The 15,811-nt window shown below is 43.0% G+C and overlaps 1 protein-coding gene across 2 annotated transcripts in view; it reads right to left on the bottom strand.

The window, feature by feature from the left end:
- ZNF396 (zinc finger protein 396) overlaps window positions 1-15,811 on the bottom strand; it is a 28,634-nt gene continuing 12,823 nt past the window's right edge. The window contains exons 1-5 of one of the 2 annotated variants that reach the window (XM_032859613.1): window positions 9,061-9,151; window positions 8,193-8,289; window positions 6,380-6,801; window positions 5,760-5,901; window positions 1-1,073 (exon numbers count right to left, since the gene is read on the bottom strand). In XM_032859613.1, the coding sequence (XP_032715504.1) occupies window positions 619-1,073; window positions 5,760-5,901; window positions 6,380-6,796 (1,014 nt within the window). In that variant the 5' untranslated portion in view covers window positions 6,797-6,801; window positions 8,193-8,289; window positions 9,061-9,151 and the 3' untranslated portion in view covers window positions 1-618. Of the gene's footprint in view, window positions 1,074-5,759; window positions 5,902-6,379; window positions 6,802-8,192; window positions 8,290-9,060; window positions 9,152-15,811 lie in introns of those variants that run through there. The other variant, XM_032859614.1, reaches the window with a different exon arrangement.

The raw sequence follows: 15,811 nt of genomic DNA, 5'->3' as shown, positions 1-15,811 counted from the left end.
AAAAAAAAAACCAAACTACTTAGTATCATCAATAGTGTAGGCTTTTGTGAATTTTCATAAGAGAGTAGATGTCTTTATTCATCTACCCCCTAACAATAATTTGGTCTGAAAATACACATTCTTTTGGGCCTCTCCTCAACCTTATTCTCATATTTTGAGTCTGGTAACGAAAAACAAATGGTTAAAATTTTTAACATGCTCTAATCTTTGGTCTGGGAATTCCAATGTTCGTTATGGAATGGAGGAAGATACTTATTTTTATACTGAGTAACTCACACATTCCTTCTCAACAGGGAAAACTCGTCTAAAGAGAAATGTGCTAGTTCATGATTTGTGTTAGTAATGGAGATAGAACATGTTTGGGAATGTCTGTTCAAGAGCTGTCCTAGGGAAGGAAATATGAATTAAGCTTTCGAATCTCGAACATCTGAATCGACACTGTATTGACAAGCAGAAGAGCAAACAATGTTGACAGAAGATATTTTACTTTCTCTCCTGCAGCTTTCATGACTTTTGAAAGCAAACTAGTGCCCACTAAAACCACTGAAATACTAAAAGAGTGTTTGTGCTTTGTGTCTTTTCCCAATGAAAAAGCTCTGAGCAAATGCTTTGATTTCCTTACAACACCAATGGGACTTTTTCTTTCGTGTGTCTTTTCCTATGTCTGAGAAGATTTGAGCTCTGACTAAAGGCTTTCCCACATTCATGACACTTGTAGGGTTTTTCCCCAGTGTGTGTTCTTCGATGCTGAATCAGGACGGCACTCCGGCTGAAAGCCTTTGTACACACATCACACGCATAAGGCTTCTCCCCACTGTGGATTCTCTGATGGAGTATGAGGGCTGAGCTCTGACTGAAGACTTTGCCACATTCATTACACTTGTGTTGTTTTTTTCCAAAAGGGTTTCTCCGTCTTCTTTCAAAGTTGCCATCTTGTTCACAGGCTCTTCTATACGTGCAACTCTGGGGAGCGTCCAGATGAAGGGTGTTGGAAACAGTGGAATGCAGTTCCATACCTGGAGAAGTCTTTTGTGTTGAAGCTGAATTCACATTTGTAGTTTTTGTGTCTTTAGCTGAAATAATACACAGAAAAGCGATGTCACTGCTCTCTGTTCAGAAAGAAAGGCAAATAGAATGATCAAAAATATATATATACCAATTATTTATTGCTAGCATGTTTATAAAATAGCACCACAATGTGGAAGATTGTGATGGTAAGTCACAAAACATTAACAAGATCATAAGGCAAAAAGGAAAGATTTATATACTGAGGAGACAGTCAATTATAAAGATGAAAATCTCCATGCAAAAGCTAGAGGTAAAAAGATGTATCAGAGACTGAAAAGAAATCTGGAAGAAAAGGGACTAGAAGATGAGCAATTATGGGAGAAGCAGAGAAGCAACCAAAGGAGAGGAGCCAGATGTGGCAGTGGGTAGTAATAGCCAAGACTTAGTATGAAGGTCAATAAATAAAAGTTTAATAACGATAAATGAAGAAAGCCAAGGGGTCAAGAATGAATATGGAATATAAGGTCAGAAATACAAATTAGGGGGGGAAAGGGGAGGATTATAGACTAGCATAACTGTCACCTCAAATGAATCAAGGGTAGCACAGAGTACCCACTTACAAAAAACTTCTACTCTTATATGTATTTTATAGTACTAGGTGAATGGCATTATTATTGGTGTAAATAGAAATCATTTTGTAAATGGTAAGGATTCTCTCTCAAATTCATTTTTTTTTAAAGATTTTATTTATTTATTTGACAGAGAGAGAGATCACAAGTAGGTAGAGAGGTAGGCAGAGAGAGGGAAACAGGCTCCCCGCTGAGCAGAGAGTCCGATGCGGGACTCAATCCCAGGACCCTGAGATCATGACCTGAGCCGAAGGCAGCGGCTTAACCCACTGAGCCACCCAGGCACCCCATCAAATTCATTTTTGATAGCTCAAATTCCAAAGTGATTTCAATGTCTGATCTCTACCTTCAAAATCCAAGTCTGTCCACTCTCACCACTTATATTCAAAATAGTACTGAAGTCCTAGCCACAGCAATCAGACAACAAAGAAATAAAAGGCTCCAAATTGGTAAAGAAGAAGTAGAATTCTCACTATTTGCATATGACATGATACTTTATCTAGAAAACTGTCAAGATTCCACCAAAAAACTATTAGAACTGATACATGAATTCAGTAAAGTCACAGGATACACATCAATGTACAGAAATCTGTTGCATTCCTCTACACTAATAATGAAGCAGCAGAAAGTGAAATTAAGAAAACAATCTCATGGGCTCCTGGGTGGCTCAGTGGGTTAAGCCTCTGCCTTCAGCTCAGGTCATGATCTCAGGGTCCTGGGATCGAGCCCCGCATCAGGCTCTCTGCTCAGCAGGGAGCCTTCTTCCCCCTCCCTCTCTGCCTGCCTCTCTGCCTACTTGTGATCTCGGTCTGTCAAATAAATAAAACAAAATCTTAAAAAAAAAAAAAAAATCTCATTTATAATTGCACCAAAAAGAAGAAAAGATCTAGGAATAAATTTAACCAAAGATGTAGAAGACCTGTACTCTAAAAACTATGAAACACTGATGAAAGAAATTCAAGACAATGCAAAGAAATGGAAAGACGTTCCATGCTCATGGGTTGGAAGAACAAATATTGTTAAAATGTCTATACTACTCAAAGTAATCTACAGACTTACTGCAATCCCTATCAAAATACCACCAGCATTTTTCACAGAATTAGAACAATCCTAAAATTTGTACAGAATCGCAAAAGACCTTAAATAGCCAAAGCCATCTTGAAAAAGAAAAACAAAACTTGAGGTATCACAATTCCAGATTTCAAGTTATAGTACAACGTGACAGTAATTACAACAGTATGGTACTGGCACAAAAATAAACACATATATCAATAAAGAGGATAGAAAACCTAGAAATAAGCCTATAATTTAATGGTCAATTAATCTTCAATGAAGAAGGAATGAATATACAATGGGATAAGGACAGTCTCTTCAACAAAGTGTTGGGAAAACTGGACAGCTATATGCAAAAGAATGAAGCTGGATCAGTTTCTTACATCATACATAAAAGTAAACTAAAAAATGCATTAAAGACCTAAATGTGAGACCTGAAAACATAAACATACTTGAAGAGAACAAAGGCAGTAATCTCTCTGACATCAGCCAAAGCAACATTTTTCTAGATATGTCTCCTGAGGCTAGGGAAACAAAAGCAAAAATCGATTCTTGGAAGTACATTAAAATAAACAGTTCCTGCACAGCAAAGGAAACAATCTATAAACCTAAAAGGCAGCCTACTGGATGGCAGAAGATATTTGCAAATGACATATCTGATAAAGGATTAGTATCCAAAATATATAAATAACTTACACAACCTGACACCAAAAAAACAAATAATCCAATTTAAAAATGAACAGAAGACAAGAATAGACATTTCTCCAAAGAAGACATATAGATGGACAGCACACACATGAAAAGATGTTTAGCATCACTCATCATCAGGGAAATGCCAAGCAAAACTATAGTAAGATACCTCACACCTGTGAGAATGGCTAAAATCAAAATCACAAGAAAAAGTGTTAGTGACAACGTGGAGACAAAGGAAACCTCTTGCACTGTTGGTGGGAAAGCAAATTGGGGCAGCCACTGTGGAAAACAGTATGAGGGTTCCTCAAAAAGTTAAAAATAGGATTACTCTATAATCCAGGAATTGCACTACTGGATATCTACCCAACAAATACAAAAACACTAATTCAAAGGGATACATGCACGCCCTATTTTAGAGCAGCATTTATTTCCAGTAGCCAAACTATGGAAGCAGCCCAAGTGTCCATCTGTAGATGAAAGGAGAAAGAAGATGTGATGTCTCTCTCTCTCTCTCTCTCTCTCTCTCTCTCACACACACACACACACACACACTGGAATATTACTCAGCCATAAAAATGTAATCTTGCCATTGCAATGACATGGATGAAGCTAGAGAGTATTATGGGTATTATGGGAAGTGAAATAAGTCAGTCAGAGGAAGACAAATACCACATAATTTTACTCATATGTGGAATTTAAGAAACAAAACAAGGAAAGGAAAAAAAAAAAGAGAGACAAACCAAGAAACAGATTCTTAACTACAGAGAACAAACTGATGGTTACCAGACAGTAAGGGACTGGGAGGATAGGGGAAATAGAGGATGGCGATTAAAGAGTACAGTTATTATGATGAAAAAAATAAAATGAAAAACAAACAACAAATATAAGAAAGGCCTCTGTGAGGGAATTCAGAGGTAGAACGTAGTTCTTGTCAACAATGGGGTCCCAAGACCTGGCTTTGAGGCTGATTACTTTTGTTGTCATTACCAGAAAAAGCTGCTGGGGTAGGGGCGGGGTAGGGGCGGTTCCCTCCCGATGCTGATGGAGTGTGAAAGGACTTTCATTTCTCCCCTAGTTAAGCCAAGACACTCGCTACGCTGGAGATGTTAAGTGCCCGGCGCAAGCCTCTTGGGAGCAGGTACTTGTCAACTAAGAGAACTATTTTCTAAGTCTCTAAATTTTTGTATTTTTCCCCCCTGGATTTTCTTACCAAAAGTATCTTGGAAAAACTCTAACCTTACTTAGCTTAACCTGTGGAATGTGGAAGCCGTGTGAGGGGGAGAAGGGGAGATCCCCAAGTGGGGTTTCCCTCTTCATTTCTGAATCCCATTTCATCCAGCACGGTCATCTAGAAGAAAGGTCTCTGCTCAAATGTCGCTCACCAAAGAGGCCTTCTCCACCACTTTATTTAATAAGGCTCTGTCCCTACTTTATTTAGTAAGACCTCGCTCCCGTCTTCTGCTTTGCTTTTTCCCCACAGCTCTTATTTTTTTGAGTATCTGCAACAAAAGAACAGACTGCTGTGCAAGCCGTTTTGGAGCACGTTTGTAAAAAGTGATGCGAGCAGCCACCGAGGCCAGTTTAGGATGTGAGGGAGAAGAGGAAAATATTCAAGTCATCATGAGAGGGCAAAGTCATCTGAGTAGGAATATGATGATTTTCATACTACATGGCACCAGTAACCAAGCAAGAAGCTAGACAGAAAATGAGGAGGTAGACCAGTGGTCTTTAGATTGCGACTTTGGGGTCCCTCGGGGCTGCCCGAAGGTACCATGGGGGGAACAGGCCAAGTTGGAGCCCTTGTGGATGGACGCTGCTTGCTCCTGCTTCAGTGAGGGTAGCTGTGTTTTCATCTATTTTATGTACTGGAACTCCGTGCAAGATTTCATTTGAGAAAAGGGTCATGTTTGTTTGTTTGTTTGTTTTAAAGATTTTATTTATTAGAGAGAGAGCATGAGCACACATGGAGAGAGGGGCAGAGGGAGAGGGAGCAGCAGACTCCCCCACTGAGCAGGGAGCCCTGACTCAAGGCTCGATCCCAGGACATGGGGATCAGGACCTGAACTGAAGGCAGACCTTAAACCCACTGAGCCACCCAGGAGCCCCAAGGGTCATGCTCCTTTATAAAAGGCTTGAAAATCCCCATGGAGATGATGTCAAGATTTAAAAATCTGAAAGAGATTATGAAACTCTCTGGGAAAGAAACAAGAACAAAACACTGAGAATGATCATTCGCACAACATCTAATGGTGGAAGACCCCACGGTGAGAGGAAGCAGGAGCGGAGATTGGAGACTTCTTGCCGAAAGCAGCCGGGATGTGTGTGGTGGGCTGACACATGGTGGGTTTTCCCCATGAATTGAATCCCGTCTCTCACCTTTTTGTCTTGAGTAGAACTCCCTTGAAGCCAATGGCAGCTGCTGATTTACGGGCTTGATCTGGCTGCATGGTGACTCCTGAGTGATTTCCCAAGATGCCAGTTTCTCTGCAAGAGTGTCCTCGTTTTGTCCAAAAAGGACCTGGAAGCAGTTAGGTATAACTGAGACTGAAGAAGGGAATCTTGTTGGGTCTTGGGATAAAATAATAGAGGAGGGGTGCCTGGGTGATTCTGGCTTAAGTGTCTGCCTTCGGCTCTGGTCATGATCCCGGGGTCCTGAGATTGAGCCCCCCTTGGGCTCTCTGCTCAGCAGAGAGTCTGCTTTTCCCTCTCCCTTGTCTACTTCCCCTGCTTGGGCTCTCTCTCTCTCTCAAATAAATAAATAAAATCTTAAAAAAAAAATAATAGAGAGGATACTACATGGAAAATACCCTGGGATTCAGGAAAAGGGAGGAAGAAAGTGGAGCCACAGTCTGTTTTCTGGCACAGGTGGAAGTACATTCACTGCCCTCCGTGTTTAGTGTGCTAAGTAGGAGTACAGTTTGAGAGTTCTATCCCCAGTGATGCCCCAGAGCTCCTGACTTAACCCGGTCACTCATCCCCACCAGATGCCTTTTTACCTGCTCAGCTGGCTCATCAAGCTCCTTCTCCAGCTCCTCCAGCAGAGTGACGGCCTCCTCTCCATTCTCAGGCCGGTGCTCTCGAAGCCAGGCCTGCAGCTCGTCAGGCAGGATGGCCAGGAACTGCTCCAGCACCAGCAGCTCCAGGATCTGCTCCTTGGTGTTCACCTCCGGCCTCAGCCACTGATGGCAAAGCTCCCGGAGCTGGCTCAGGGCCTCCCGGGGCCCAGGGGACTCCTGGTAGCCAAACTGCCTGAACCACTGGCGGAAGGTCTCTGGGCTGCAGCAGCTGCTCCAGGGGAGGCGGGAGTCCAGATCACAGGTCTGCTCTTCCTCTTCCATCTTCACTCTCAGAGCGCTGTCAGACCCCTCTGAAGTGTGTGGAAGGAGTGATGACTTTCTCAGCTCTGCAGACATTTGGACTGGGAACAGAGACCTAGGCTTTAATCTCCAAGAAGGTGATGTTTTCCTTAAGGACACTCCTTAAATATGATTAAAGAAACAAGTGGGAACATGACACAGACAAATGTTTCCTAGAACAACACATCTAAGATTAGTAACAGACTATACAGAAAGTACTGCCCTTAATCTTAGTATAAACCACGCTTTCAAAGAATCCTTCCTTAAGAGAATCGAAGAGCTAAGATGCATTAATTCATATGCATGAGTAATTCCCAATTTATTCTGCAAATCATGCACACGAGGCTGACTAAGTATAACAATAAGGGATCAGCCAGGATTGTGCAGGAACTCCTAGGGAGCAGAAATAAGGGAAGCTTGAGAAAAATTAAGACTCTGGGGCAGGCTCAAGGAGCTAATTAATTTTTTTCTAGCCTGCCGCAAATAGTGCTAAGAAACAGTCTCATGAGAAAAGTCGTTTCGTGTGGATTTTTTTTCAACATTTACTATTAAACAGTATTAAATATAACATGTTTCATACTATCAAATAGTATTAAAACAATACTATTTTGACAGTAAAGGAACTATTAAAAAATAATTGCATATTCCTCCATCTTAATGTGCTTCCATTTATTCATGTTCTGCTTCTGATCCGTACTATCTTTATTATTTACCTTCCTTCATCAGAGAATATTTGTTTCTAATTTTCACTATCATAAATTTTTACTAGCATAAATTACTAGCATAAATACTATCATAAATAATGTTGGGAGGCACATTTTCAGGAATATATTCTTTTTCCCTCAAGTTATTCAAGGATATCCCAAGGACTTGGCTTATCCGGCTCTAAGCAGAGTGGCAAATGTATCGCTATGTATTATCAAGTGAATTACCGAAAAGACTGTTTATCCATCCACAGTGTCAACAGCAGCCTAGTGATGTATGAGGACAGTAATTTCCCCAAGTTCGCAGAAAGGGTGGGGGGGTTGAAAGACACTTTTAGCACCATTTTAGTATATGCATCACTGGTAACTGATGGCTAATTAAAAAATCTTGTATGTGCCCGTTTTTCCTCTTTAGGCAGTCTACCATTTCCCTCCGACTTCATCAAGCGCTGTTCTGGACACCAGTGTATACAGCAGTGACCTGAACAAAGCCTGTGGCTTCTTAAAGCTTATATTCTAGCAGGAGAGACAACAATGTTACCAAATAAATGATGCGATAGTGATTGCGATGTAGCAAATGACACAGAGAATGTCCGACGCACGCTTCTCAGCACCTAAATATAAATTTATTTAAATCCTCTCAAAAGCCCTGTTCGGTAATTTTCCTGCCCGCGTTGTAGATGAGGAACAAGGCAAGCTCAGGGAGCGAGAGCACGGGCAAGGGGTCTGAATCCAGGCCATCCACTTACCCACGGTGCTGCGTGGTCAGGAGGCCAGACGTCCCAGGGCAGAGGAGCAGCAGACCTGGATGATATACTGGGCCAGAACAGAATGTAGGGTGGAGACCTGAACGGCGGGAAGGGTTGAGGCCATGAGTTTGGAAGCCGTTTGGGGGCGTTACATTGAGGGACCCTAAACTAAAGCAGCCTCGGGAAGTCACGGAGAAGAGGGGCGGCCGCGGTGCACTGTGCCTCTTCAGCACCCGCAGCCGACACATGCCTCCTGCACACTAGCTCTCGGCGCTACTCGGGAGACGGAGAGACCGAACCCCCAACACCGCACGCGGGCCAGCAGCCCTCGGGATCCCTGCAGGGGCTTCGCCGAGAGCCCGAATCCGGGGTCCTTCCGCGGAGGACGGACTCTCAGTCCAAAATCCCACCCCTTGGGGGCCGGCTCGCTGAGGCCCGGTACTCGAGGGCCCCCGGACGCGTCACCCACCTGCCCCGCCAGCGCCCCTCCCGCGTGGGTCCCGGCCCCGCGAGACTGCGGGCGGCGCGTGGCCGCTGAGGACGCTGCGCCGAGCGCAGGTGAGCGCGCGCTGGCTGGGAACCTAGCGAGTTCGGCTGCGGCCGAGGTGCCGCGGGGCTGCGCGGGCAGGTCGGAGCTAAGAGCTTGCCGACAAGGTGAGGGGCAAGGAGGTGCGGGGCCAGGTAGGGGCCGCGGGAAGCGCCAGGGGGCGACAGGAGTCGCGGCGGGAATAAAGAGGACGTGCGCGGAGGGAGGAGCCGGGTGGGCTGCTCGGCTGCGGTGCCGACGTCCGCGGCCGCCTCCGACCACCCCCGGGTGAGGACGCTTCTCCCTGCGGCATAGAGTCTCAGAAGAGGCCTCGGTTCTCACCTCCCGACCGGCAAAAGCGACCCCGCGTTATCCGGAAGACGCGGGGGAAGCGCTCGATTGGAAGCTGCTTCCGGTCCCCGTGGCGGGCTGGGGCCAGCCGGAGATGGAGCGGCGGTTGCCATGGAGACGAGCCGCGGCCGCCGCCGGCTTTCAGTGTGACGCGAGTTAGGGGAAGGGGTGAACCCCGACGGGTAGGAATCCCGCTGCTCGGCGTCACTGTTCACATAAACCGGCGTTGTTATTTCTCCAGGTGCTTTTCCTTAGGTTATTCCATTTACTCTCAATAACCCAGTAAGGTTATTCCCAGTTTACAAGAAATAAGCCCCAAAGTTCCGTGATTCTCCCACGATCACAGAGGGGAAAGACTCCTGCACTTCCTACCTTTAAGTACAACTTTCCCCTAATATCATCCGCTCCCCTGGGGTTATGCTCCAAACAGTGCTGTTTTAAGGAACGGGATTGACACCCCCCCCCAACCTCGGCCCCAGGATTTCACGGGAGAACCTAATGGCCCTTAGAAAGGTGAGAACCCACCTGCACACGTATTTTGGCATATATATATATTTTTTCCTCAGGTAAATCTTAAGTCAATTTCTAAAAATAAATTTGAGGGGCGCCTGGGTGGCTCAATGGGTTAAAGCCTCTGCCTTTGGCTCAGGTCATGATCTCAGAGTCTTGGAATCAAGCCCCGCATTAGGCTTTCCGCTGGGCTGGGAGCCTGTTTCCTCCTCTCTCTCTGTCTGCCTCTCCACCTATTTGTGATCTCTCTCTCTCTCTCAAATAAATAAATAAAATCTTAAAAAAATAAAAATAAAAAAAATTGGGGGCTGAATGAGCTACAAGGCCACAACCCCACATATTGGCTTCCTCTTCCACCCACTTTCCATAGGGACTCTTGGAAAATGTACGCCCAAGATACAGGTTGTTGGACCCACCCAGAGATTCTTTTTTTTTTTTTTTTTTGAGATTTTATTTATTTATTTGTGTGTGTGAGAGAGAGAGTACAAGCAGTGAGAGTAGTAGGTAGAGGGAGAAGCAGGTTCCCTGCTGAGCAAGGAGCCCAAAGTGGGACTTCATCCCTGGTCTCTAGGATTATGACCTGAGCCAAAGGCAGATGCCTAACTGACTGAGCCACCCAGTCATCCCTGTAATAATATTATATGCACTCTTCTACTTTTCTTCTTCATCAATGTATTTTTTCTTTCTTTTTTTCTTTCTTTCTTTTTTAAAGATTTTAATTAATCTCTATACCCAACATGGGGCTCGAACTCACAATCCCAAGATCAAGAGTTGCATGCTCCATTGACTGAGCTAGCCAGGCGCCCCAGTCACTCTATTTCTTTATCCCAACATATTTCCTCTCCATATGGTTAGAAACTATCATGGGTGTGGATCTGTTATCCATCTGTACACACACTCATTTTTTTCCTTGCCCTGAGATTCATGAAGCAGGTATGTTAGAGACAAGCTGCCATGTTTCTACAAGGATACCGAGTTAGTTAGAGGTTTAGAAATAAAAGGCAATTTGCCTGCAGTGGAACTATGGTTTCCAAGAGAGTGGTGGAGAGTGTGTGTAGGAAGTCCAATTGTGGGTGCACACTGAGTAGCTGTGGGAGTTTGGATGAGCAAACCATGCAAACCATTCTTGTCATGAAGACAAGAATGAAGTATTGAGTTAGGAAAACAATTAAGGAAGCATCCCAGACTGAGTTTATCTTTCCCTACTTACACCTTCAACTGCCATACTTCTCAGATTCCTTGCTTTGATAGTGAAACTACTCTTGGCTCCATGTTGCAGGCAGAAGTCTTAGAAATCATCTTGGGCATTTCCCTCTTCTTTGTTCACTGTTTCCGGAAGTGAGCAGACAGACCTGGGCTCTCTCCTCAACTCTGCCCCAAGCTAACTGTGAGTAAGTTCCTAAAATTTGCCAATCCTTGTCTCATTTATAAACTAGGGATCACAATAGTCATCTTGTTGGAAGAAGGTTAAATAAACTAATGTAGGTAGGTAAAGCTCCCCAGGCAATTCCAGTGGGCAGCTCTATCAGTTCCTTAGGACTGCTATAACATCCACTAATTTGGTGCCTTAAAACAACAGTTTTGGAGGCCAAAAGTCTGAAATCAGTTGCACTGGCCAAAATCAAGATGTCAGCAGAGCGGTACTCCCTCTGGAGGCTCAAGGGAAGAATCCAGTCCTTTCCTCTTACAGCTTCTGGTGGCTGCCAGCACTCTGTGGCTTGTGACTGCCTCACTCTGGTCTTTAAGGCCAGCATCCTCATGTCTTTCCATTTCTCCCTCTGGTAAGGCTGCATGTAAATGCATGTAAGACCTAGCCGAAATATCAAGGATAATCCCCCCATCCCAAGATCCCTATTTTAACCACTCCGGCAGAGACCATTTCCCCAAATAAGGTAACATTTACAGGTTGCAGGAATAAGGACCTGATGTCTTTGTGACCATTTTTTGGTCTCCCACACCAGCTGAGGTTGAGAACCTCCATACTAGCTAAATAGAGAACTGCCTCAAAAGGAAAGCTTGTTTGGGAAAGTTTTTTGGTTTATTTATTCGGGTTTTTTTGAAGTATAATTAATATCCACTGTTAGATTAGTTTCAAGTGTGTAATATAGTGATTCAACAATTGTATATGTTACTCAGTGCTCATCAAGGGAAGTGCACTTGTAATCCCCTTTATTTCACCCCTCCTGCCACCCGGAGAGGAGTTTTAACCCATGGTCTCTGGGCTCTGTATCTGTGTGCCTGATGTGGTTCCCACTAAATACATGTGGCGACTTAAGTATTAACTTACTAAAATTAAATAAAATTAGAAATTCAATACCTCAGTCACTTTTATGAATTTCAAGTTCTCAGTAGCCACATAGGGCCAATGACTATCATACTGACAGCGTAAGCATCATGGTACAGAGCTCTAACAGACACTACTGAACTATGTGTTTCTAGGGGTATATGTGTACTTCTCTGCGGACAGGGTCTAACAGAAGACACAAGCTACTGACCTTGACAAAGACTAGCCTGTTGATGTGTTCTAGTTGCCCTGCAGTTTTGCAACTGGATTGTAAATTCAATTTGAAAGTTTAAATTTTAATTCAATACATTTTAAAAATCCACACTAATCAGTTTTGGAAAACTGAAAAATCTAAGAATACTGATCCTGCCTTCCCTGTGGGTGAATGTTTCTTGGAGCGAAGTAGCTGCTACCTGTGGACACTTAGAGGCTGCTTTCCCCGGTTGCTAAAGGTCCCCCGCCTGCCCCTTTCCAGTTCCATCACCTGATTAGTTTCTAGTCCGAGACCTCTGGTCTGCATCATCTGTCTGATTCTCAAAGATGTCCATGACCCATTATCACTGCTTCCCAAAGTTAAATGTGCACAGCAATCACTTGAGGAGATTGTTAAAATGCAAATTCTGATTCAGTAAGGTTGAGGTAGGGCCCAAGGTTCTGCATTTCTAGCACATCCTCAGGTGATAATAATGCTTTTTGAGTAGCAAGGCTCTGACTGAATCTAGGAGGTGGTTCATGGTATCTAGCAACAAAGAAACAAACGCAATGTCTATTTCCTGGACTAACTTAATGAAGAGCCAAATTCAAGCTACTAGAAACCTGGTCCAAATGTCAGACAGGTTACTGTACAATTGGTAAATGAAATTTCTTTTCCCATCCTTAGAGTGGCTTCTTTGGTATTTGATAGTGAATTTGTCTCAATTAAAACTTATTTTTTTTTAATTTTTTGGAAGGTTTTATTTTTATCATAGAGTAGTATTATAGTACTTATCATAGAGTACTATTAGTTTCGTTTGTATAATATAGTAATTCAACACTTCCATACAACACCCAGTGCTCATCACATAAGTGCGCTCCTTAATCCCCATCCCCTATTTTCCCCATCCTCCCAACCACCCATCTCCCCTCTGGTAACCACCCATTTGTTTTCCATAGTTAAGAGTCTCTTTTATGGTTTATCTCTCTCTCTCTCTCTCTTTTTATCCCTTTGCTCATTTGTATTGCTTCTTAGATTTCATATAAGTGAAATCATATGTTATTTGTGTTTCTCTGAATGGCTTATTTCACTTCGCATCATACTTTCTAGCCCCATCTAGATCGTTGCAAATGCCAAGATTTCATACTTTTTTTAATGACTGAGTAATATTCCATTGTGTGTGTGTGTGTGTGTGTGTGTATATATATATACATATATATATATATATATATGTATATATATATATATATGCCACCCCTACCTTTTTTTCTTTCCCCCCTCACCTCTAGGGTTAGGGTTCAGGATAGAGCTAGGGGAAGGGGGAGGGTTAGGCTTAGGGCCATGGGGAGGGTATGTGCCTTATATACTACAGTTCAGAGACCTATCCATAGGATTTGGTTGGATTAGAGGAGAAGGGGTAGTGTTAGGGTTCAGGTTAGGCTTATGGTATGAGCCTGGTATCCTGCAGTTCAGAGGCCTCTCTAGACTTCTGTTTCAGTGTGATTTTACATGGCATCCATCCACCAAGCTGAGGCATGGAAGGGATTTAGAGCTCTAAATACTGTTTCTTTAAAAAATGTTTATTTCTTTATTTTAGTGTGTGTGTGTGTGTGTGTGTGTGTGTGTGTGTGTGTGTGTGTTTGTATGAGTTGGGGAAGCTGCAGAGGGAGAGAGAGAGGGGAAGCAGACTCCCTGTTGAGCAGAGAGCCCAAGGCAGGGCTCGATCTCACAACTGTGAGATCATGACCTGAGCCGAAACACAGAGTCAAATGTTTAAACCACTGAGCCACCCACCTGCCCCTAAATACTCTTTAAAAAGAAATTCAATTGTTCCTTCAGTTTGTATCTCTACCTTTCCATCTATTTTCAGAAATATTACCAATTCTTAAAGGTTTGAGATCTTCCCCAGAATAACTTGGCTGCTTCTCAGCTTTTCTTATTTTGTGTTCAGGAACCCACTTTCTCAATTCTAGCATTGGGGTTAGGGTTACAGTAAGGGTTAAGTTTAGGGGAAGGGTTTGTGCCTGGTATCCTGTAGTTCAGAGATTTTGCTAGAGGGTTAGGTTTATGGTTAGGTTTAGGGAAAGAGTTACACTTAGATATTCCAGTTATGGGTAGGACTAGGGTTTGGGTTGGGGTGATGGTTAGGATGAGGGTGAGGGCTACTATATATGCAAGGTGTCCTACAGTTCAGAGACCTTTCCAGAGAAGAAAATCGTAGACTTCTGCATAGGTGAGTAGACATGGTAGCCATCCACTGAGCTGAGGCATGGAAGGGAATGGGTACTCTAAACGATCTTTAAACAGATACTCAATTGTTCTTTCTATTTTTATCTCTATCCCACACTCATTTTTCAGGGCATTATTATTTAGATCCCAGTTAGTTAAACAGTAATATTAGTTCCAGGTGTATAACATAGTGATTCAGCACTTCCATACACCACCAGTTGTCCAGCACAACAAGTGCTCTCCTTCATACCCATCAGCTAGTTCACCCATTTCCTCTCCTATTTAAACTAGTTTAATTATTGCACAGATATGGGTGGAGATGTTTTTAACTTCCCACTCAGCAATGTCTCTGAGGTGAAGTCTGCCTGAGATTCTTAGTAGAAACCATTTTATCAAATATTCTGGAGATGATCAAACAACCTAAAGATGATGTACACTTTCCTAGTGTGGATTCTTTGAATGACCCATAAAGGCTGAGTTCTGACCCACATTCCCCACTGTGGGTGATGTGGTGCTGAGTAAAGGCAGAGTTTTAAGTAAAGGTTTTCCAAGAAAATGTCCCAAAACTGAAACATGAGAATTCACAGATTAAAAGGGCCAGACTTTTGCATGCACAGCACAAAGGATGAAGACCTGTATCATTCTGAAATTTCTCAAAATATAGGACAAATTTGAGATCCCAAGAGCTTCCAGAATCTAACTAACTGCAAAATAAAAATTGTAAAATGGGATGATATTAGACTTCTCAGTCTAGAGGATGATGGACAATGCCATCAAAATCTTAAGGAAAATTGATTTCTAACTTAAACCTTGATGAATGATATTCAAAGTAAGAATAAGGACATTTTCAGATATGTGAAGTATTAAAAAAAAAAGTCATCTCCCATGCACCCTTTCTCAGGAGGCTACTGGAGGTCTACCTAAAAGAGAGAGTAATCCTAGTAAGAAAAGCTGGATGGGAGATTCAACAAAGTAGGTAATGAGGGAAATTCTCGAGAGGGTGACAAAGGAGACCCTAGGTCAAAGTTTTGGAGCTAAGAAGATGGAGAGCTCAAGGCACATGCCTCCAAGCGGCAAAGTACTTCAGATAGAGTACTGGGTTTGTTTGTTATGTTCCATCGCTGATACATGCTTTAGACTGAAAGTTTGCAATGTCTGCAGGGTTAGTGATGGGTACATAGAAGAGTAAGCAAAGGGGAGAACCACACTCAATTATCATTAAGTCCAGGCAAACAAAATGGTGTGCAAGAAATTTAATTATAGTACATTGGAAGGCTTAGCTATGAATAATACGTACGTAGTCATTATAATGTGAACACTGAAATCTGATCTAACCAAAATAAGTTAGAAGTATATTGGGGGGTTTGGGGGGGTCTTGACAATTCTGTGTATGAAGGTAATGTGGCTGTATAAGAGTGCTAAATCCTTCTATTCCATAATATGAACTTAATAACACATAAAAGTCAAATATCAAAAGAGATGGCTGTCTTAAGTTATTTAGAACATGTAAGTAAATCCCCATAGAA

Source organism: Lontra canadensis, unplaced genomic scaffold (genome assembly GCF_010015895.1).
Source record: "Lontra canadensis isolate GAN:19392208 unplaced genomic scaffold, GSC_riverotter_1.0 scaffold17, whole genome shotgun sequence".
In the NCBI taxonomy this organism is placed as follows: domain Eukaryota; kingdom Metazoa; phylum Chordata; class Mammalia; order Carnivora; family Mustelidae; genus Lontra; species Lontra canadensis.
This window is presented reverse-complemented; position numbering and strand designations above follow the sequence as displayed.